Below are 23426 nucleotides of genomic sequence, written 5' to 3' on the forward strand. Positions count from 1 at the left end.
CCTCGGCAGTTGTCCATTGCATTCAACAAAGTCCATGACAAATGCCTGTGATATTAAACCTGATTCTGATTCCCAGTCTGAGACCTGTGCAGGAGAGTCTGCAAACTGGGGCAGTTCCACTCTCTCAACCTCGGGAGTTGGGGTCCAGCAGTCGTCACAAACTGGGGTCTTCTTTGTTTGCAGTAGTCACCACAAAGCATTGCAGAACCACCTTACTGGCCACTGGATCTCATCCAGCCAGCCCACTAGAGCTGACTTTGCATGCTAGGACAGGTATGTTCCTGTCTCACTGGGGTACGAGGCTCGTCAGCAACCCTCACCTGGTTTAGCCCGCCTGTCGAAGCAAACTACTGGGATGGGGCTGTGTCGCATGCAAACAGCTACTTGGAGCCACAGGTGAGAGCTGAGTGTCCGGTGGGGACCAAAGGTGAGTCAGCTGCCCTGAATGGAAATGACAAGCTCCTTCACCAGATGCGCTTCCCTTCCCTGGACTCCCCAGAACCTTCTTCACTGTGTACCAAACAGCAGCCTTGTCTGCAAAACCTTGTCCCATCATCAGGGGATCAGTAGAGCTGTAGTCAGCGTGACACAGTCACAGCTCAGGTTGTCAGAGTTCAGAGTTCGATCCTGGCATCCTCCGTAAGGAGTCTCTGTATGTCCTCCCCGTGGAAGGCGTGACTCTCCTCCAGGTGCTCTGGCTTCCTCCCAATGTCCAAAGGCGTACCGGGTAGGTTAATTAGTCATTGTACATTGTCCTGTGGCTAGGTTAGGGCTAAATGGGGGGGTTGCTGAAGCAGCACGGTTGTACCTCAATAAAATGCTGAGGATTGTACCCTGAAGGTCAATCAGAAGTCCAGGAGTTGTAGCCCGAGGGCCCAGAGGCCTGTCCTGGAGATGGAGGGCTGTCTGTGTCTTTCAGAGGGTGGGAAGGAGGAGAACACGCCTTGTTTTGCTCTTGTTGCTTTGATGCTTGTGGTGTTCTGTGTTGTTCTGCTGAGCATTGTGGGCACACCATGCTGGTGCCGGAATGTGTGTGGTGACACTTGCCCCCAGCACGTCCTTGGGTGTGTTAGTTGTTACCACAAACGAGGCATTTCACTGAATGTTTCAATGTACGTGTGATAAATAAATCAGAATCTTTACTTTGACCACCTAACCCTGAGTATCAGTGTTTTCCAAAGACAAGAAACATTTGAAAACATAAATCTATTGCCGTTAAGGTTTTTTGAATTGGATTCTTTGATGCAATTACCATGTTAAAGAACAGCACTCAAAAATATTATTGCAAATAACAAGACTTTTGCAAATCCAAAGCAATACACACAAATAAATGCAAATAACTGTGAATACTGTATCTCACTATTTTCCTGAATATAGCTTCTGCAGAGAGAATTGGGAAAAAAATACAATTCTATTGTTCTGCATCCCAAAACAAATGACAATCAGTGAAGTAATTTTGATGTGTTGCGAAGTTACTGAATTTATTACCCCTGAACCAGCGTGGTTAACTTCACTCACCACAATGAGCCTCAGGTCCCACACCACCAGGTTCAGGAACAGTTATTACCCCACAACCATTAGGCTCCTGAACCGGTGTGGATAACTTCACTCACCACAATGAGCCTCAGGTCCAACACTATCAGGTTCAGGAACAGTTATTACCCCACAACCATCAGGCTCCTGAACCGGTGTGGATAACTTCACTCACCACAATGAGCCTCAGGTCCCACACCACCAGGTTCAGGAACAATTATTACCCCACAACCATCAGGCTCCTGAACCAAAGGGGATAACTTCACTCACCACAATGAGCCTCAGGTCCCACACCACCAGGTTCAGGAACAGTTATTACCCCACAACCATCAGGATCCTGAACCGGTGTGGGTAACTTCACTCACCTTGACACTGAACTGATTCCCCAACCCTTTGGACTCACTTTCAAAGACTCTGCAACTGAGGCTCTCAATATACATTATTTGTTTATTTATTATTATTTTCTGTATTTGCATCTTTTGCACAGTGGTTGTTCGTCTTTGTCTGTAGTTTTCATTAATTCTATTTAATTTTGAAGTGTTGGAATGCAGGAAACAGCCATTTTGCAAACTGTAAGCTCCTCAAAAGAACGGTAAAAGTAATTAGAGAACCACACACGATATGCTGGAGGAACTCAGCAGGTCAGGCAGCATCTATGGAGGGGAATAAACAGTCGACCTTTCAGGCTGAGGCCCTTCTTCGAAACACCCTGTTGTGGTTTCGGGGCATATTCTGGAGTTTGGGTATATAGGAAATATTAATTTATCCAGCAACCAACCTTCACAATGTGGATTATAGACTGAACTTAAAATGTAGCCCTGAACAATGGTTCCCTTGGAGCCGTGGATTGCAGCTGATTAACTTTCATTCCGGGTGTCTGGAGTGTGGGTGGGAGGGTGGTGGTGTGTCAAACTATATGTCATTCAAAGGAAGAACTATGGATACACAGTGACCATAAAATTGTCCTGCTGTTACCTTTAGATCTTTATCATATAAAAATGTTGTGTAATATTGGGTCAGGAGGTCTCTTCCTCTTAGAGTGTGTCAATATGATGACTACTGCTCGTTTTTTACTGAACAAACACTTCTGTATGCACTAGCTTCAGCGGTGTCTCCAGCGACTTGTTCACATCACAACAACGCAATACACCAGAAACCACCTCTGCTACAGTGGTGATATGAACACACAGCAGATGGACCCTACATTTCCTGTATTTAACTAATACCATTGTACTGGAAGCCAGTACTTTTGTTCCCCAGGGCAGAAATGGCTAATACCAGCGGCCACAATTGTAAGCTGATTGGAGGAAAGTACAGGGGCATGTCAGAGGTATAGACACTGTCGGGGCGGTGATGGAGGCAGTTTGCTAGGAACAGTTAAAAAGTTCTTAGATAGGCACATGGATGATAGGAAAATAGAAGAATATGAGGAAAGAGTGTGTTAAGATCAGGGGTTCCCAACCTTGTTTACACCATGGACCAATACCATTAAACAAGGGGTCCTTGGACCCCAGGTTGGGAACCCCTGTGTGCAAATGATCTTAGAACAGATTAAATGTTGGCACAACTACGTGGGCCGAAGGGCCTGTACTATACTAAATTCTATGTATAAACTTTATGTTTTTTTTGTGGATGCTGTGTTCTGTATTGTTTTGCCAAGAATTGTGGACATGCCCCCAGCACACCTTGATCTTGAACACAAATGGGTAACACCAACATTTCACTGTATGGCTTGATGTAGATAGAACCTAGAAGAGTACAGGAACAGTCCACAATGTTGTGTCAAACTAGCTAAAAAGCAAATAAAAAATCTCCAAGAACTAATCCCTCCCACCTACGCAATGTCCGTATCCTCCCTCCATCTCCTGATGTTCATGTGCCTGTCCAAAGGTCTTTTAAAAGCCTCTAATGTATTTGCCTCTATCACCGTACCAGGCAGCACATTCCAGGCATCCACCACTCTGAGTAAAATCCACCACTCTCTCCCTCACATCCCCTTTGAACCTACCCCCTCTCACCTTCAATGCACTCCCTCTGCTTTAGATATTTTTAAAGTTCCTACAGCACATCATCAAGACCACCTTAAGACCAGATATCCTCCAGGGCTCAGAGGCAGCAAAACACATCGTCCTGCTGGAGCTGACAGTGCCATGGGTGGAGATGGCCAGATACAAGGAACCATTCAAAGCCCACAGTTTGTGTTTGTGAATGTGTACCGGGCTCTCTGCTCAGAATTAGGCTGTGGGTATCTGCTTCAGAGAGTTAGCGCTCCATAGAATCCCAGCTGCATATTGCATGTTTCACAGGATCCCAGTAGTATATAGAGAATGGTATCCTCGCCATACATTGAATAGTCCACAGGACCCTTGGTGGACGTTGAATGGTCCACAGGATCTTGGATGGTCACTGAATGGTCCACAAGACCCTAGATGGTCATTGAATGGTCCATGGGTCCTTAGATGGACATTGAATGGTCCACAAGACCCTAGATGGACATTGAATGCTTTATAGGATCTCAACTGTACATAAAATGTTCAACGGGATCCCAGCTATATATTGGATAGTTCATCAGGTCCCAGCTCTACACTGGATGGTTCATAGGGTCTTAACAGTCCATTGGATGGTTCACAGGGTCTCAGCTGTCCATGGATAGTCTATGGAGTCTCAGCTTTCCATTGGATTGCCCACATAGCCTTAGCTGTATATTGGATGACCTATAGTGTCTAGGCTGTCCATTGGATGGTCCAAAGGGTCTTAGATGTCCATTGGATGGTCCACAAGATTTTAGCTCTCCATTGGGTGGATCAGAGGGTCTCAGTTGTGCATCAGATAGGTTGCAGGGTCTTAACAGTCTATTGGATGGTCTGCAGGGTCTTAACTGTCCCTTGGATGTATCACAAGGTCTTAGTAGCCCATTGGATGGTCCACGGGGTCTCAGCTGTCCATTGGATGGTTTACGAGGTCTCAGCTGTCTAATCAACGGACTATAGTGTCTAAGCTGTCCGTTGAATGGTCCAAAGTGTCTTAGATGTCCATTGAATGGTCCACAGTATCCCAGATCTACAGTAGACGCTTCATAGGGTCTTAGCTGTACATGGTCATCTGCAGCCACTGTTGGAGGTAAGAACAAGAGTGGTTACTTTTTTAAGGAAAACCAAACAATAATGCAGTTATTACAGATCAGGGTAATTCATTGTAAATGCGCATATGGTGACAGTGTTTAGAGGAGTCGCTGATAGTATTTGTATACTTTCCTCCTTAAAGACTGAAGAGAGAAAAATTTCTAAATCACCATTCTTGTCCCTCTTGGATCATCCTTCAGAGTTTTACAGGCAAAGAAGGGTTTTGCCACCCTGGCGAAAACTTATGCATAGGAACCGTCATCACTGCTGTGACAAAGAGTTGCAGTCTAGGATGTGTCAGGGTCAGCTCACAGTGTTGCCACACTTTGGGCAAGCTCGCGATTTATAAAATCTAACCTGGGAGTCTTTGGACCGTGCAAGAAAACCGGAGCACCCAGAGGAAACACGTACAGTGACTGGGAGAACATACAAACTCCTTACAGACAGCGGCAGAAACCAGAATCAGGTTTCATATCTTGGGATTTGTCGTCTTTGCGGCGGCAATGATAATAGAAAAAAGTGAATTACAGGAAGGATATATGGTTAAACAAGTAGTGCAAAAAAAGAAAAATAAAGGTAGTGAGGTGGTGCTCATGGGTTCAATGTCCATTCAGAAATCGGATGGCAGAGGGGAAGAAGCTGTTCCTGAATCGCTGAGTGTGTGTCCTCAGGCTTCCGTACCACCACCTCAGCAATGAGAAGAGGGCATGTCCTGAGTAAGGGTGGTCCTTAAGGATGGGTGCTACCTTTTTGAGGCATTTGAAAATGTCCTGATAATACGGAGGACAGTGCTCATGATGGAGCTGACTAAGTTTACAACTTTCTGCAGCTTACTTTGATCCTGTGCAGTAGCCCCCTCCCCCCTCCAAATACCAGACGGTGATGCAGCCAGTTCGGATGCTCTCCATGGTACATCTGTAGAAATTTGCAAGTGTCTTTTATGGCACACCAAATATCCTTAAATTCCAAATGAAATATACCTGCTGCCGGGCCCTCTCTGTAGCTACATCAACACTGAACCCTGATCGCCATCGCTTGTGCTGTCAAGTATTACACCAACCCCAAAGTATTTGGTCACCTTGCTAGAGGAAGAAACTGCAGAGAGGAGATTCACCAGGACGCTGCCTGGATTAGAGAGCACGTCTTATGTGTGAGCTGGGGTTGTTTCCCTCGGAGCGACGGAGGGTGGGAGCTGACTTGGTAGAGGTGTTACAGCTTATTAGGGGCAGAAGAGAGTGTGTCACCATTCCCAGGGCAACAATGCCCAATAGCAGAGGACATCTGTTTGTGGTGGGTGGGGGAAACTCTGGGGGAGATGTCGGAGATGGTTTAAACACAGAGCACGACCGGGTGCCTGGAATACGCTGCCGGAAGTGGCGCTAGAGCTTGACAGGCGGGGCGGCAGAGTAGACTGGCAGTTAGCCCAGCACTACTACAGCTCTGCGTGCAGTTGTGAGTTCAACTCTGGCGTCCTCTGTAAGAAGCTCTTCACATGCGCGTGCACAGCTTTCCTCCAGGCGCTCTGGCTTCCTCCCACAGTCTAAAGACCTATTGGTTAGTAGGCTAATTGATTATTGCAAATTGCCCCGTGATTAGGCGAGGGTTAAATCCGTGGGTTGCTGTGTACTGTGGGCTGGAAAGGCCAGTTCTGTGCTGCATCTCTAAATAAACATTTTTTTAAAAAAAGACAAATAATCTAAATAAAATTAGGGAGATTTAAGAGAGACTTAGCTAGGCAGATAGATGTAGGAAACATGCAGGACGATGGGCTGCGTAGGATTGATGGTGAAATATTATTTATGTAGGTTGGCGTGACATTGTGTACTGTTCGAATGTGGCATTCAATCATTCCTGGTGTCGAGACCTCCCTTTTTTCCTCTTGTTGCTGCCATCAGGAAGGAGGTGCAGGAGCCCCAGGAGCCACAGCACCAGGTTTTGGGACAGTTATCACCTCTCAGGCTCACGTAGAGGGGATAACTTCACTCACCCCAACAATGAACTGAGCTATGGACACGCTTTCAAGGACTCTTCATCTCATGTTCTTGATATTTATTGTTTATTTATTTATTATTTTTCTTTTCTTATTTGCACAGTTTGTTCTCTTTTGCACGTTGTCCGTCCTGTCGTGTGCTGTCTTTCATTGATTCTATTGTGTTTCTTTGTATTTGCTGTGAAACCCTGAGAAAATGAATCTCAGGGTTGTATGTGGTGGCATATATCAATCTTCAAAATAAATATTATCAAAGTACATATATATCACCACATACAACCCTGATTTTCCTGTGGGCAAACGTACCAAATCTATAGAATAGTGACTATAACAGGATCAATGAAATATCAACCAGAGTGCAGAAGGCAACAAACTGTGTAAATGCAAATATAAATAAATAGCAATAAATAACGAGAACATCAGATAATGAGATAAAGAGTCCTTAAAGTAAGATCATTGGTTGTGGGGGCATCTCAATGATGGGGCAAGTGAGTGTAGTTGTCCCCTTTGTTCAAGAGACTGATGGTTGGGGGGTAGTAACTGTTCCTGAACCTGGTGGTGTGAGTCCTGAGGCTCTTGTTCCTTCTACCTGATGGCAGCAGCGAGAAGAGAGCGTGTCCTGGGTGGTGGGGATCTCTGATGATGGACGCTGCTTTCCTGTGACAGCCTTTCATACACTGTAAATGTGCTCCGTGGGTTGGGAGGGCTTTATCTGTAATGTATTGGGCCAAATCCATTACCTTTTGTAGGATTTTGCATTCAAAGTAAACTTATTTTGAACTCTAACCCTCCTACTCTTCTCTCCAATTTAGAACTGACTTAACTTCTTGATCTTCGCAGTTCTGATGAAGGCTTGTTAACCTGAAGTACAGTGCCTATAAAAAAATATTCACCCCCTTTGGAAGTTTTCATGTTTTATTGATTTACAACATTGAATCGCAATGGTTTTAATTTGACTTTTTTGACACTGGTCAGCAGAAAAAGACTCTTCCATGTCAAAGTGAAAACAGGTTCCTACAAACTGACCTAAATTAATTACAAATATAAAACATATAATTGCATAAGTATTCACTTTTTCAAGTCAGTATTTAGTAGATGCACCTTTGGCAGCAATTACAGCCTTGAGTTTGTGTGGATAGGTCTCTATCAGCTTTACATATCTGGACACTACAATTTTTTCCCATTCTTCTTTACAAAACTGCTCAAGCTCTGTCAGATTGCATGGGGATTGTGAGTGAGCAGCCCTTTTTAAGTCCAGCTACAAATTCACAATTGCAGTGTGGGCTGGACTCTGACTTGGCCACTCCAGGACATTAACTTTGTTGTATTTAAGCCATTCCTGTGTAGCTTTGGCTTTATGCTTGGGGTCATTGTCTTGCTGGAAACAAATCTTCTCCAAAGCCACAGTTCTCTTGCAAGACTGCATCAGGTTTTCCTCCAGGATTTCCCTGTATTTTGCTGCATTCATTTTACCCTCTACCTTCACAAGCCTTCCAGGGCCTGCTGCAGTGAAGCATCCCCACAGCGTGATGCAGCCACCACCATGCTTCACGGTAGAGAAGTTTTTGATGATGTGCGGTGTCTGGCTTATGCTAAACATAGAGATTAGTCTGAGGGCCAAAAAGCTCAATTTTGGTTTCATCGGACCATAGAACCTTCTTCCAGCTGACTTCAGTATCTCCCACATGCTTTCTGGCAAACTCTAGCTGAGATTTCAATATGATCTTTTTTCAATAGTGGCTTTCTCTTTGCTACTCTCTTGTAGAGCTGCGATTGGTGAAGCACCCGGGCAACAGTTGTTGTACGTGCAGTCTCTCCCATCTCAGCCACTGAAGCTTGTAACTCCTCCAGAGTTGTCACAGGTCTCTTGGTGGCCTCCCGCACTAATCCATTTCTTGCACGGTCACTCAGTTTTTGAGGACGGCCTGATCTAGGCAAATTTACTTAACTGTACTCCAAGGGATATTCTGTGACTTGGAAATATTCTTGTATTCACCTCCTGACCTTTGCTTTTCAATAAATTTGCTTGGAGTGTTCTTTTGTCTTCATGGTGTAGTCTTTGCCAGGATACTGACTCACCAATAGTTGGACCTTCCAGATACAGGTGTATTGTTACTGCAATCAATTGAAACACCTTGACTGCACACAGGTCTCCAAAACATCTTCATTTAACTAATTATGTGACTTCTAAAACCAGTAGCGATTTGACGTGTCATATTTTTGGGGATGGATACTCATCCAATCATTAATTTACATTGTATATTTGTAATTAATTTACATCACTTTGTAGAGATCTGTTTTCACTTTGACACAGAAGAGTCCTTTTCTTTCCATCAGTATCAAAAAAGCCAAATTAAATCCACTGTGATTCAATGTTGCAAAACAATAAAACATCAAAACTTCCGGGAGAGCGGGGGGGGGGGGGGGGAAGAGTATGAATACTTTTTTAAAAAAATTGGCACTTTATTAGCTTGGTTCCTTCCTCTACAGAGGCTGACTGACCTGCTGCGTTCTTCAAGCACTTGTGCATCCAAGCTCACCTCTTTGTAGCCAATATTGACCACTCCGGTTCCAAACTTGTCCAGAGTTCTGAAAGCCCCTGGAAAAGAATTAGATTCTGTTACCTTAAATCAACATTCAGAGGATTTTAGAACTGTAAAGAATGAAGCTGAAGAACAATTTTGTCTGGATGCATTGGTATGGCAGCAGACAGTTGTGAACACAGAAACTAGTCTCCCTCCATAGGAGTCTAGAAAGTACAGCAGAGAAACAGGCCCTTCAGCCCATCTAGTATGTGCCAACCCATTTAAACGGACTACTCCCATCGACCACAGCCCTACATTCATGTACTCTACCTATCCAAACTTCTCTTAAACATTGAAATCGAGCACCACTTGAGCTGCCAGCTCATTCCACACTCTTACCACCCTCCGAGTGAAGGAAGTTTCCCCTCACGTTCCCCTTAAACTTCTCACCTTTCACCCTTAGCCCATGACCTCTGGTTGAAGTCCCACCCAACCTTGGTGGAAAAAGCCTGCTTGCATTTACCCTATCTACACCCCTTGTAATTTTGTATACTTCTGTCAAGTTTCCCCTCAATCTTCTACATTCCAAGGAGTAAAAATCCTATCCTACTCAATCTTTCCTTATAACCCAGGTCCTTCAATTCCAGCAACATCTTTGTAAATTTTCTCTGTAGTTTTTCAATCTTACTTATGTAGGGCTCTCAGTCCCAGTAACTGTGCTGTTAACTGTTCAGGCTAACAAAATGGCTTCTCTGTACTGTGATAATGAAATGGCTTCTCTGTAATGTTTACTTAATGCTGTAATGGGTTTCTGTATCTGGAATGTTTGGGTTATAACTGCAGGTAAGGGGGGAACTGACCAGTGGAGAATTGTTATGCTATCTTGTATCTGTGAGCCGAGCGGGAGTTCGGGGTCTTTTTCGGGAGGCGAGCGAGGAGGACGGACGTGTGAGGAGCGGACAGCGGTTCCAGGGCGGCGGATACTGGATGTCGGCGGTTCGGACGGTGGCCGGAGGCTCGGAAGGTCGTTGTGGATGGAACCGGAGGCGTGAGCTCCAACGCATTAAAATATTATGTGCGCAAACTGATAAACTTACTGATTTGGTGCCTTTAGGTTATCTGTCTCTACTAACCCATCTCTAGGAAATAACTGTAAAGTTGCGATTATTTACTTGCCTTTGGTGTATTGTCTGATATTTGTGTTGCGAGCGTGTACCAGGGGGGCATTACACCGTATTTACACCTAAGTATTGCACTATTGGCGGGGGTGACGGCGGTTCACCCTAGAACGGGGGTAAATTGGGGGCACGGATGCTACACTTACATCTTTCCTGTAGGTAGGTGACCAAAAGTGAAGACAATACTCCAATTTAGATTTCACCAACATCTTATACAACTTCAACATGACATCCCATCTCCGGTACTCAGTACTTTGATTTATGAAGGCCAACGTGCCAAAAGGAGGCACAAGAAATTCTGCAGATGCTGAAAATCTTGGGCAACACACAAAGCAGGTCAGGCAGCATCTGCGGACGATCTGGCCAGTCCTGATGAAGGGTTTCAGCCCAAAACATCAACTCTTTATTTCCCTCCGTAGATGCTGCCCGACTTACCGAGTTCCTCCAGCATTTTGTGTGTGCTGCTCTCCCTCCGTGGTCTCCGTCACTGCCTCGGTGAAGCAGCCAGTGTAATCACTCACCCTGGACATCCCCTCTTCTCCCCGTACATCGGGCAGAAGATACAAAAGTCAGAAAGGATGCATAACCAAGCTGAAGGACAGCTTCTACCCCACTGTTATAGGACTATTAAGCAGGTCCCTAGAACAATAAAGATGAACTCTTGATTCACAATCTACCTCGTTATGATCTTGCGCCTAATAGTCTAACTGCACTGCACTCTCTCTGTAGCTGTGGCACTTTATTCTGCATTCTGTTACTGTTCTACCTGGACGCACCGTGTAATGATCCGATCCGGTGAACAGCATGCAAGGAGAGTGTTTTACTGTGCCTCGGAACGTCTGACATCACTAAACCAAATCACCATCTACCTAGAAGAGTTTATCTTCCACCTGGACCTTCTACCTGTGACAGCGGTTAAAGAGGGGTTCTCGAGGCAGGTAAAGCCCAAAGTGAACTGTAATCCACACCCTCACTTCTTTATCTCGCCATAAGGCTGTAGAAACTCATGTCACAACAGTAGAACAGATATCACGTCATTTATCTCATCTGAACTTCCTTTCTTTGGTATCTCGTACTTTGGGCCTTGACCCAGCATTCCAGTGTAAAATAAACAGGGCTTCTTTGCGCAAGTGTAGGCAGGGCGTAGCACGGAGTTATGTGTGGCATCTAATCTGACCAGTTCCAGCATCAGCAAGGGTAAGGGTGTGTGTGTGTGTGTGTGTGTGTGTGTGTGTGTGTGTGTGTGTGTGTGTGTGTGTGTGTGTGTGTGTGTGTGTGTGTGTGTGTGTGTGTGTGTGTGTGTGTGTGTGTGTGTGTGTGTGTGTGTGTGTGTGTGTGTGGTGAGTGTGAGTGTGTAGTGTGTGTGTGTGAGTGTGTGTGGTGTGTGTGTGAGTGCGTGTGCGTGTGAGTGCGTGTGCGTGTGTGTGGTGTGTGTACGTGTGTGTGTGTGTGTGGTGTGTGTGTGTGTGTGTGTGGTGTGCGTGTGTGCATGCGTGCGTGTGTGCGTGTGTGTTAGTGTCTCAGGCACAGTGAAATTTCAGCTTCATGAGGACGAGTCAGACCCAGTTCCTCACAGCATTCCTGGACCCTCGTGAGAACACTGCCAAAAGAATTTGAACTCCCATGAACTTTCCACATGCTGGAAGTTCTGTTTGCTTCCCCAAGATGTGTGAGTAATCTGAAAACAGGCAGAGGGGAGTTCATTGACACCTCAAGGGTATGTATCATTACCCCTGGAGGGTAGGTACAGGGTCGGGCTGGGCAGACCAGTGGCCAATGCAGTTAGGACGGGGAATGGGGCAGCGCAGGCAGACTGTACGGTCACCAAGGTAGTGCGCCACAGTTGGCACAGAAGATTAAACCAAGCCCCCTCTCCCTTCTCAGCTTGGTGGAAGACGAGGACATCCTCAAGAAGGTGGTATCAACCCAAAAGGACCCTCAGATCGAAGACATGCCCTCCTCTCATAACTACCGCCAGGGAGGAGGTACAGGAGCCACACCCAACAGTTCACAGAGAGCTTCTTCCCCTCTGCCATCCGATTTCTGAACAGGCCATGAACACTGTCTTTGTTACTCCCTTTTTACCTGTATTTTTTAAACATTTAATTTATAGATTTTTATGCCTTTACACAGCTACATAACAACTTTTATGCTGAAAACACAAGAAATTCAGCAGATGCTGGAAATCCAGTGTAACACAGAGAATGTGGGAGGGACTCAGCAGGTCAGGCAGCTCCTATGGAAATGAATAAACAGTTGATGTTTTGGGCTGAGAACCTCCTTCAGGACTGAGAAGGAAGGGGGAAGATGCCGGAACAAAAAGGTGGGGGGGGGGGGGGGGAAGGAGATAGGTGAAGCCAGGCGGGTGGGAAAGGGCTGGAGAGGAAGGAATCTGATAGGAGAGGAGAGTGGACCAGAGGAGAAAGGGAAGGGGGAGGTGATCGGCAGGTGAGGAAAAGAGGCAAGGGGCCAGAGTGGAGCTCAAATGCTCTCCTCGTGACCTCGTGGGTTTCCTCCGGGTGCTCTGATTTCCTCCCACAGTCCAAAGACGTGCCAGCTAGTAGGTTAATTGGTCATTGTAAATTGTCCCGTGATTCGGCTAGTGTGAAATCGGGGGCCGCTGACGGCTCAGCCTTAAGGGCTGGGAAAGCCTATTCCGGAATGTATCTCGGCAAATAAATGCTCAGGAGAGGGGGCAGGGGGAGGGAAAAAATAATGTCCCGGAAGGAGAAATCGATGTTCGTGCCATCAGGCCGGAGGCTCCCCAGAAGGAAGATGAGGTGTTGCTCCTCCACCCTGAGGGTGGCCTCAAGATGTGAAAAGAGGAGGCCGTACGCGATGAGTCATATTTTACAAATTATTTATCTCATTAGCCAGTGGTAGTAAATCTGATTCTGCTGTTTTCATCTGAATTCGCATGCTGCAGGCGAGAAACGAGCGTAAAGCTGGAGGAGCTCAGCAGGCCCAGGCCCGGACAGTATCTGTGCAAGCAAATGGACGGTTATGTTTCACCCCGCTCGAGGGCCTCAACCCGAAGCATCAGCTGTCCACAGACGCTGCCTGGCCTGCATTTTGTGAGCGCGGCCGCAGCATCTGCACTCTCGTGCCTCACGGACATCTGTCTCCATTTGGGGGGGGGGGGTACGGCGAGAGGTCAGGGTGAAGGGTGAGAGGTGACACCTTTAACGGGACGTGAGAGAGAACTTCTCCACCCGAGGGTGGTGAGATTGTCGAACAAGCTGCCAGAGCAAGTGAAGCGTGCAAGCCTGATTTCAAAGTGAAAGGGAAGCTTAGATAGGTAGACAGATAGTGGGGGTACGGAAGGGTATGGTCCAGTGCAGGTCAATGGGACTGACGAGATGGGCTGAATGGCCTGTTTCTGTGCTGTACTTTTCTATAACCAATCTAGTTAGACTTCCACCCCCACCCCCATCTACTACTTTAGACTCTGCACTGTAAACACTTTAAACCACTTTTATTCCATCTCTATACTTTGACTTAATGGTACCCTTCATCTGAACCCTTGCTTAATGGTGTTGGTCCGTGGTATTCAGAAGGTTGGCAAGTCGTGTAGTTGTTACACAAAGCTTTACAGGAGCAGCGGCCCAGGTTCAATGCCCACGTTTACCCCGTGACCGTGTGGGTTTCCTCCGCGTGCTCCGTTCCGAAGGCGAACCCGTTAGAGTCGGGAAGCCGTGAGAAGTGTGGAGACACTTGTGGGCTGCCCCCAGCACATCCTTGGACTGCGTGGACTGTTGACGCAAAAAGTGTGTCACTCACTGTACAGTGATAAATAAAGCTAATCTTTATCTTTTTAACTTTTATAACAATATGATGTCAGCACATGAACTTTATATACCATAAAATTCTCAAGGGAACAGTAGGTGGGTTAAAGACAACTTAACTACTGGTTTCAGCTGGAGTTCCTGTTCCTTAAAACCTCCCCCGGTGGTGAATAAGCCCTCATGGGAACAGAGTACCAGAAACAAGTTGGAACATCACCCCAGACGTTACTGTGGAAGGGCGGGACTGTAGCCCTAAGTGAGAAATGCAGGGGAGGAGATCAGTTTCCTCGCCAAGCTGCTGACAAACACCCCATGGAACTGAGGAAATCTGGGAGGAGCACGGTCGAGAGCCCAGGACTGGGGCATGGACAACAGTGCCGTGAGGTCGCGCCGCGGGAGCAAACCAGAGTTCAAATCCCAAGAGGGCAAAGTTGTCAGAACCAATTTCAATAAATTATGTAGTATTTGACAGTGCTAGTTAAAAATAAAAGTCAAACTACTGGGAAAACCCACCTAGCCTGAGAGGGAGACAAAAATCCCACGGTGTCCCATCTCCCAATTTCCCGCGTGGGAGGTTGGTCATGAAGGTTCAGTCACTCGGCATTCAAAATGAGGCAGCAAATTGGCTTTGAGGGAGAAGCTGGAGAGCGGTAGTGCCTCCCTGACTGGAGGCCTGTGACGAGCGGAGCGCTGCAGGGATCGGTGCTGTGGTTTGTCATCTATACCAGAGATCTGGGTGATAATGTGGTTAAATGAATCAGCAACTTTGCAGATGACGCCAGTATCGGGGGGTGTAGAGGACATCAAGAAAGACTATCAGGCCTTGTTGCAGGATCTCACCAGCTGGAAAAACGGGCTGAGAAGAATGCTAGATGGATTTTAAAGCAGACAAGTGTGGGGTGTTGCATTTTGGAAGGACCAACCAGGGTGGGTCTTACACAGCGAGCGGTAGGGCACCGAGCAGTGCGGTGGAATAAAGGGATCTGGGAGTACGGGCCCAGAATTCATTGAACGTGGCTACACAAGGCAGGGTCGTAAAGAAAGCTTTTGGCACATTGATGGGATGTCACGATGAAGTTGTACAAGACATCGGTGAAGCCCAGTTTGGAGTATCGTGTGCAGTTTTGGTCACCTACCTAAAGGAAAGATGTAAACAAGGTTGAAAGAGTGCGGAGAAAATTGACAAGGATGCCGCCGGGACTTGAGGACCCGAGTTATAAGGTTGAATAGGTTAGGACTTTATTCCCTAGTATGTAGAAGATTGAGGTGGGGACTTGATGGAGGTATACACAATTACGAGGGGCATAGATAGGGTAAATGCAAGCATGAGCTTGGGTGACACGACAACCAGAGGTCATGGGTTAAGGGTGAAAGGTGAAAAGCTTAAGGGGAAAATGAGGGGAAATTTCTTCACTCAGAATGTGGAACGAGCTGCTCGTGGAAGTGGTGGATGCTGGTTCGATTTCAATGCTTAAGAGAGGTTTGGATAGGTACATCGATGGGGCGATGGTCTGGGTGCAGGTGGTTAACACTAGGCAGATGGATAATTCAGCATGGACTAGATGGGCTGTGGGGCTGTCTTGGTGCTGCGCTGTTCTGTATCTGAGTCACATGCTACACTGCATGGCTGCCTCTTGCCTTGGTGGACAATACAGATTAAAAATCAGCTTTATTTGTCAGATGTGAAATGTGTCATTTGCATCAACGACCAACGCCCTCCAAGGATTGGGCTGGGGGCAGCCTGCAAGTGTCGGCGAGCATCTGGCGCCAACATAGCATGCCCACAACTCACTAACCCTCAACTGTGTGCACATCATCTGGAGTGTGGGAGGAAACCCACACGGTCATGGGTCGTTACGCCAACTACTACGCTTCTATGCACCCCATTAACAATAAATAGCATTACCACTGAAACCCCTTGAGACACAGGAACAGAACTAGGCCATTCAGCCCATCAAATCTGACCCATCATGGCTGATTTATTATCCCTCTCAACCCCATTCTTCTGTCTTCTCCCGATAACCTTTGATACCCTGACTGATCAAGAACCCATCAAGCTCTGCTCCGGTTTAAGAAATTCCTCCTCATCTCCGTTCTAAAGAGATGTCCCTCTATTTTGAGGCTGTTTAATATTTCTCCCCAGAAGGAGGAGGATCTCGGCCCGAAACATCGACAATCCGTTCACTTCCATAGATTCTGCCCAACCCACTGAGTTCCTCCAGCATTTTGTGTGTGCTGCAAGCTAGTTTTTAGCAGAGGAAACTTGGGTTAAAGAGGGTGTGGCATTGCCCTTGTCAATCTGCTCTTAATAAAGCCCCAATTAATCTGTCTCATAAACAGGAGCGTCTGGACAGGGTGGAGTGACAGTATTGTTATTATAATCTTGCATCATTTTTAATGGGGCATGGCTGAAATCTGATCCACGACTGCCCCCTGGAGGTTACAGAGTGTATTACACCACAGTGATATTTTGTTTCCCCTGGGGCTAATATTACAGAATTTAAATTCCTTTCTGCATCATATTTATCATTGTAAACTGCGATTAGATTTTTGCTTTCCACCAGTGGCTGCTTGCCACACCACTGCTCGTGCTGTGAGCTCAGATCAAAGTTGGCCAGAGTCCGCAGAGAGGAGCTGATTCCTTTGGTCTTTCATTGGATCTCTTGTGTTTCTTTGCATTTACTGTGAACGCCCACAGGAATATGAATCTCGGGATTGTTTGTTTTATTCATTGAGATATAGGTCCTTCCAGCCCTTTGAGCTGCTGTGCCCAGCAGCCCCCCTGATCTTAACCCTAGCCTAATCACAGACAATTTACAATGGGAGGAAATCGGAGCACCCGGAGGAAACACACGAGGTCACGGAGGGGAGCGTGCAAACTCCTCACAGGCAGTGGCAGGAATTGAACCCAAATCGCTTGCACTATGAAGCGTGTAAAGCTACTGTGTTCCTTTGGTTTCTTAAGGTTGTCCTAGTCAGGGGAGGTAATGGGGATGAGCTCCCATTACCTATCAAATGCCCCCAATGGTGTGCTTCTCAGCGACTAACCCCAGAGGAACTGTTTCTACTGGCCGGAGAAGGACAAAAGGTGAGCTACTTCAGACAGATGGGGATCGTCAGCAGCTCAGCAAGGAGCAGGAAAACTCTGATCTCAGACCTCCGGCTGCCTTGTGGTTATACCTTCTCATGGGGAAGGCCTTGGGAGCAAACCCTGAGGAAAAATCTGGAGCTGGAGTCCCTAGGGCAGTCCCACGTTGAGTTTAATCTGCAACACTGCCGCTGGGGCCAAACTGTATCGGTCTCTGCTGTTCCTTTGGGTTCATCAGCTGCGTGGAGAGGGGGAGCCCGCTACATGGGCAACAGCCTGTTCTCCACGTCGTACTGCCCTGGCTTGTGTATCTAGACAGCTAGGACACAACGTCCATGGCCGACCCTGACCAACGGAAGCCTCAGCGTCGTGTTTCTCTGTATTAACTGTGAAATAAATCTCAGGATAGTATAGGGTGACATATAAAACAAACTGACTTCAAACTGCGAACTTTTGAATTCCACCCCCGGCCCAAGGAGGGCTTAACTTATCGAGGATGCCCAAAGTCTCTGTGAGAAAATAGACACTAGGCAGAGAATTCAGGCAGATGCTGGGATCCATGACCACACTCTGTCATGGTCCGGTCCGGAGCCCGCATTCCGGGTCTTGATCCAGTCCGCGGACTCCGGGTCTTGTAGCCGTCCCTCCTTTCACCCTTGAGCCCGATTAGTCACACCTGTGGATCATCATGGCTTGTTGGGGCTCAAGGAGGCGCACCTGATGCCCATTGGCTGGCGGTGTAGATAGGGGGCCCTGGGACTGAATGGAGTTGGGGGTTGTTCTGCTCATTCAGCTGTCCTGGTATGGTGTTCCCCTTGTTAAAGATGAATTCTTTGAATAAGTCTGGCAGTCACCCTGGACCTAGTTCCCTTCCTATCCCTTACCTCTGTTGGGCAAGCCTGGCTGGATTGTTGTTGCCTGGTGGGGGACTCTGCCCCTTTCCATCCCGCACCATCACACTGAGCACGGGGGCTCCCCAGGGCTGTGTGCTCAGTCCACTGCTGTTCACTCTGCTGACCCATGACTGTGCTGCAACACACAGCTCAAACCAAATCATCAAGTTCACCGATGACACGACCGTGGTGGGTCTCATCAGCAAGAACGATGAGTCAGCTTACAGAGAGGAGGTGCAGTGGCTAACGGACTGGTGCAGAGCCAACAACCTGTCTCTTAATGTGAACAAAACAAAAGAGATGGTTGTTGACTTCAGGAGGGCACAGAGCGACCACTCCCCGCTGAACATCGACGGCTCCTTGTAGAGATCGTAAAGAGCACCAAATTTCTTGGTGTTCACCTGACAGAGAATCTCACCTGGTCCCTCAACACCAGCTCCATAGCAAAGAAAGCCCAGCAGCATCTCTACTTTTTGCGAAGGCTGAGGAAAGTCCATCTCCCACCCCCCATCCTCATCACATTCTACAGGGGTTGTATTGAGAGCATCCCGAGCAGCTGCATCACTGCCTGGTTTGGAAATTGCACCATCTCGGATCGCAAGACCCTGCAGCGGACAGTGAGGTCAGCTGAGAAGATCATCGGGGTCTCTCTTCCCGCCATTACGGACATTTACACCACGCTGCATCCGCAAAGCAAACAGCATTATGAAGGACCCCACAAACCCCTCATACAATCTCTTCTCCCTCCTGCCATCTGGGGAAAGGCTTCGAAGCATTCGGGCTCTCACAACCAGACTACCGTAGATTCCGGATTTTAAGCCGCTACTTTTTTCCCACATTTTGAACAGCTTTGAACTTTGCGGCCAATAATTCGAAGCGGCTAATGCATGGTTTTTTTCATGCCGCCTCGTAAACATTTTGCCTCGTAACAGTAGACCAATAAAATTGATGAGTAGTTCACAGAGGTCCAATGAAATTGTACGATAAATCAAGCGCACTTTCACAATTAAATTATTGTAAATCAGTCATTTGTACTCACCCTCATCAACATGGAAAACACTCGAAGCATTGTGCTGCCTAGTTAGTTTAAACTATATTTGTTTTCTGTACTACATCGCGGGATGCTATGATGTCACACCCGGTTTCGCGGTGTCTTGTGGGAAAATGCCGGTTTGCGATGAAACGGAAAGGAGGGGGGGAGCGCATTACGCGAGCGGCTTTGGATCCGAGCGAACGCTGCTTTTAAGTTAAAGGCAATCAATAACTTTTCCTGGTAGGCTGCAATATATATATTTTTTTACCAGTCGTTAGGAGATATTGGAATGTTGTTCAGTAAAGAAGTATACGCAACGTATATTTAAAAGTAGCCGCGTACTGGCACGGTTCGAAAAAAAGCATTTGCAATATGTATTTGTTTTTGTTACCATATGGATTTAATTAAAAGTTAAAAAAATCCTCACGTGTAATATCTTTCTGTGTAAATATCTCATATTACAACGTGGGACACCTGCGGCCGAAAATCCGGTGCGGCCTAAAATCCGGTGCAGCCTTTACAATTAAAAAAATGATTTTATTTCTAAAATTAGAGCCAGCGGCTTAAAATCAGGTGCGCTCTGTAGTCCGGAATCTACGGTATATAACAGTTTCTTCCCCCAAGCTACCAGACTCCTCAATACCCAGAGCCTGGACTGACACCTTGCCCTACTGTCCTGATTATTATTTATTATAATGCCGGTACTGTTTTTGTGCACTTTATGCAGTTCGTGTAGTTCTGTAGTCTAGTTTAGCTTTCTCTGTGTTTTTTTATGTAGTTCAGTCTAGTTTTTTGTACTGTGTCATGTAAACCATGGTCCTGAAAAACGTTGTCTCATTTGTACTGTGTACTGTACCAGCAGTTATGGTCAAAATGACAATAAAAGTTGATTTGACTTGACTTGCTACTGATGGGTTGTGCCCTGCTACCTACCCAGGTGCCCTGTGACCTGCTCAGGCCCCCGTGTTCCTGCCTGGGAGGTCTGGGCCCTCCCCAGGAGTTATGCGGCCCGCCCAGTGTACTCCAAGATCCTGCCTTGCCTGCACTCTTAAGACTCTCTTGGAACCCCAGCATCACCTTGAACATCACGTCCCTCATGCACACCATGGACTCCATGTCTTGTCTCTTGTTTAGTTGTTCCTGTCCTGCCCCTAGTACTTCAGTGCCTGCATCCTGCACTTGGGTCCAGCCTCCTGTCCCCTTATGACAGAACAACTCCCCCCCCAGCATGGACCCAGCAATGCAGGCACTGTAGTCATGTCCTGTCACCCTGGGGTCCCCTCTTGTCTGAACATTTCTCCCCCCCCACCCACCCGTATCTTCTCTGGCCCTAGACACCCGCCTCGGTCGCCTGGAGGCTCCCTTTTGGGGTGGGGGGGGGGGGGTACTGTCATGGTCCGGTCCGGAGCCCGCATTCCGGGTCTTGATCTGGTCCGCGGACTCCGGGTCTTGTAGCCGTCCCTCCTTTTGCCCTTGAGCCCGATTAGTCACACCTGTGGATCATCGTGGCTTGTTGGGGCTCAAGGAGGCGCACCTGATGCCCATTGGCTGGCGGTGTAGATAGGGGGCTCTGGAAATGAGTGGAGTTGGGGGTTGTCCTGCTCATCTGGCTGCTGTGGCTTGGAGTTCCCCTCGTTAAAGACGAGTTCTTCGAGGAAGTCTGGCAGTCACCCTGGACCTAGTTCCCCTCCCATCCCTTGCCTCCGTCGGGCAAGCCTGGCTGGATTGCCGTTGCCCGGTGGGGCGCTCTGCCCCTTTCCATCCCTCGCTGCCGACGGGTTGTGCCCCGCAACCTACCCAGATGCCCCGCGACCTGCTCAAGCCCCCGTGTTCCTGCCTGAGAGGTCCGGGCCCTGCCTAGGAGTTATGCGGCCTGCCCAGTGAACTCCGGGATCCCTCCTTGCCTGCCTGAACTCTAAGACTCTCTCGGAACCCCAGCATCACCTTGAATGTCACGTCCCTCATGCACACTACAGTCTCCACAGCTTGTCTCTCGTTTAGTTGTTCCCGTCCTGCCCCTGGTACTTTATTGCCTGCGTCCTGCACTTGGGTCCAGCCTCCTGTCCCCTTATGACACACTCAAACTGCAGAAGGAACTCAGCGGGTCAGGCAGCGTCTGTGGATACTAGCTGCAGAGGGATCTGCCACTAAGCACATCTTCCCCACATCCCACTCTCGGCTTCCAAAGGGATCGCGCTCTGCATCGTTCACTCGTTCCTCTCTACTGACCATCCTACCGGCACTTATTCCTGCAAGCCGGACGAATGCTAGACAACCTCCATTCAGGGTCTCAACACTTCACCTGCAAGTCTGTCCAGGTCTTCTACTGTATCTGGTGCCCCCGGTGTGACCATTAGCGAGGTCGAAGAAATTTGTCAAGCCCCTGATTAGAAGCCACGGGGGCAGGTGGTGGATGATCGTACCAGCAGCCGGTGCAGATCACAAGTCCCGGTTAAGTGACCACTGATGCCAGGCAGTCAACTGGTAATGGCTGGGGTCACCCATCTTGTCACTGCCCAGAAGAAGGCAATGGCAAGTCACTTCTGTAGAAAAATTTGCCAAGAACAGTCATGACAGACTATAGAAGCTTTGTGAGTGGTCATCAAATGTTTCTATACTATTCCTTGGTCTTAACAGTCACATACTTCCAGATACTGACTAGGTCAAACCCTCTTTAGGAATGCGTGGTCCCAGACTGGAACTTTCGCTACACTCTCAGAATCTAACTGAGGACAGAATTAGGAAAAGGCTAAGCAAAGTGGCACCTAGAAGACCCAACGAATGGTATCAGGAGGCAGTTGTGTACGCCATACCTCTAGCTAATGCCCTTCCCTTGGACAACATCGGTGGCGTGGAGAGGGGAGACTTGCAGCTTGGGCAACTGCCGGTCTTCCATTAAAAAAAACCTTGCCCAGGCTTGCGCCCTGGAAACTTTCCAAGGTGCAAATCACACACACACACACACACACACACACACACACCTCTATCACCATGCCAAAAGGTATACATTGGTGAGACTGGGAGGCCATTGAAGACCAGGATAGAACATAAGAGTGCCTTAAAAAAATGTGAGAGCAGAACGAAGTGGGATCACTGAACGCTGCTTATCGTGCTCACGTTGACCAAGGATTGGTGAGGCCAACATCCTTGGCAAGGAAGGGAATGTCTACAAGAGCAAGATTAGGGAATCACGAGAGATGGAGCATGTGGGGAACCTAAATGCAGGTTCCAAGAGTGTAAAGATAGTACTCACTCCTAAAGACGGTTCCTAAAAAAAATGACCAATCAGAACAAGGCCAATTCAAACTAACCAATCAGGAATAGACGATTCAGAGCTAGCCAATCAAGATTGAGCATTAAGCCCTGCCATACCCTGTTCACTCAAGTGTAGATAGGGAGGTGTCTCTAGGGGGACTTGCCATTTGAGTGACTGGTGCGTGAGGAAGACGGGCTGGTTTACCGTTGAAACGTTGCAGTTACTGCAGGGCCATACACCCGCACAGCTCTGAGGGATCAGTGCCCGCCACCCAGGCCATGCCCTCTTCTCACTGCTACCATCAGGGAGGAGGTACAGGAGACTTTATTTTTACTTAATTTACTTGCAAACATTTCGCCACCATGCGAGGAGACACCACCAGTGTGCGGTTGATTGAGGTGTGTCCTCCGAATGCTCGGCCTTTGTATACTTATCCATCAGCTGATTGGTCACTACAGAAGCTCAGTTGTGATGTAGGGAGGAAATCTGGCCACTGATTGGCTGCATGGCAAACTCTGTGCATTGTGGTCTCAAATTTTGCCCGTATTGGTTCATAAATACGATTGAGCTCTCCATGTCTGTTCACAGAATTGATCATGGAAAACCATGCTTCTAGGAATTCTCCCGCATGCCACAAGTATAATTATTGTTATAGTTGTAATTATAATTATAGTTTATGTATTATTTTATGTATTGCACTGTACTGCTGCTACAGAACAACAAATTTGATCCTGATCTATGCTCCAGTTTAATTGAAGCTGATTTTTCGGATCCCAGAACCGCGGCTCAGGAGATTATGGGGCACAGTCGTTGGGTTGGTCAGAGGACACTCGACCAGCACTAGGACCCCGGGGAGCTCCCAGTGCCTGCTGGGGCTGAGAGAAATGCAAATTACTTACTGATCATGGTGTCCAGCTTTGTCAAGCAACAAATAAAGTTCACGTAACTGAGGGTGAGATCGGGATCTGTGTACCTCAGGCCGATCAGCTGCAGCAAGAACTCATCCATCTGGAATCCTAGGGG

General features: G+C 47.5%; 1 protein-coding gene across 3 annotated transcripts in view; it reads right to left on the reverse strand.

The window, feature by feature from the left end:
- Nucleotides 1–1962: 1962 nt before the first annotated feature.
- Nucleotides 1963–23426, reverse strand: part of LOC140737350 (calpain-9-like) — a 90947-nt gene continuing 69483 nt past the window's right edge. For 2 of the 3 annotated variants that reach the window (XR_012101114.1, XR_012101115.1), the window contains 4 exons: nucleotides 23303–23419; nucleotides 21450–21690; nucleotides 9186–9244; nucleotides 1963–4644 (listed from right to left, as the gene is read on the reverse strand). Coding sequence is in view for 1 of the 3 variants with exons in the window: in XM_073063798.1 (XP_072919899.1) it covers nucleotides 4618–4644; nucleotides 9186–9244; nucleotides 23303–23419 (203 nt within the window). In the remaining 2 variants the exon portion in view is untranslated. The remainder of the gene's footprint in view (nucleotides 4645–9185; nucleotides 9245–21449; nucleotides 21691–23302; nucleotides 23420–23426) is intronic. The other variant, XM_073063798.1, reaches the window with a different exon arrangement.

The sequence above is a fragment of the Hemitrygon akajei genome, chromosome 12, assembly GCF_048418815.1.
Source record: "Hemitrygon akajei chromosome 12, sHemAka1.3, whole genome shotgun sequence".
NCBI lineage: Eukaryota > Metazoa > Chordata > Chondrichthyes > Myliobatiformes > Dasyatidae > Hemitrygon > Hemitrygon akajei.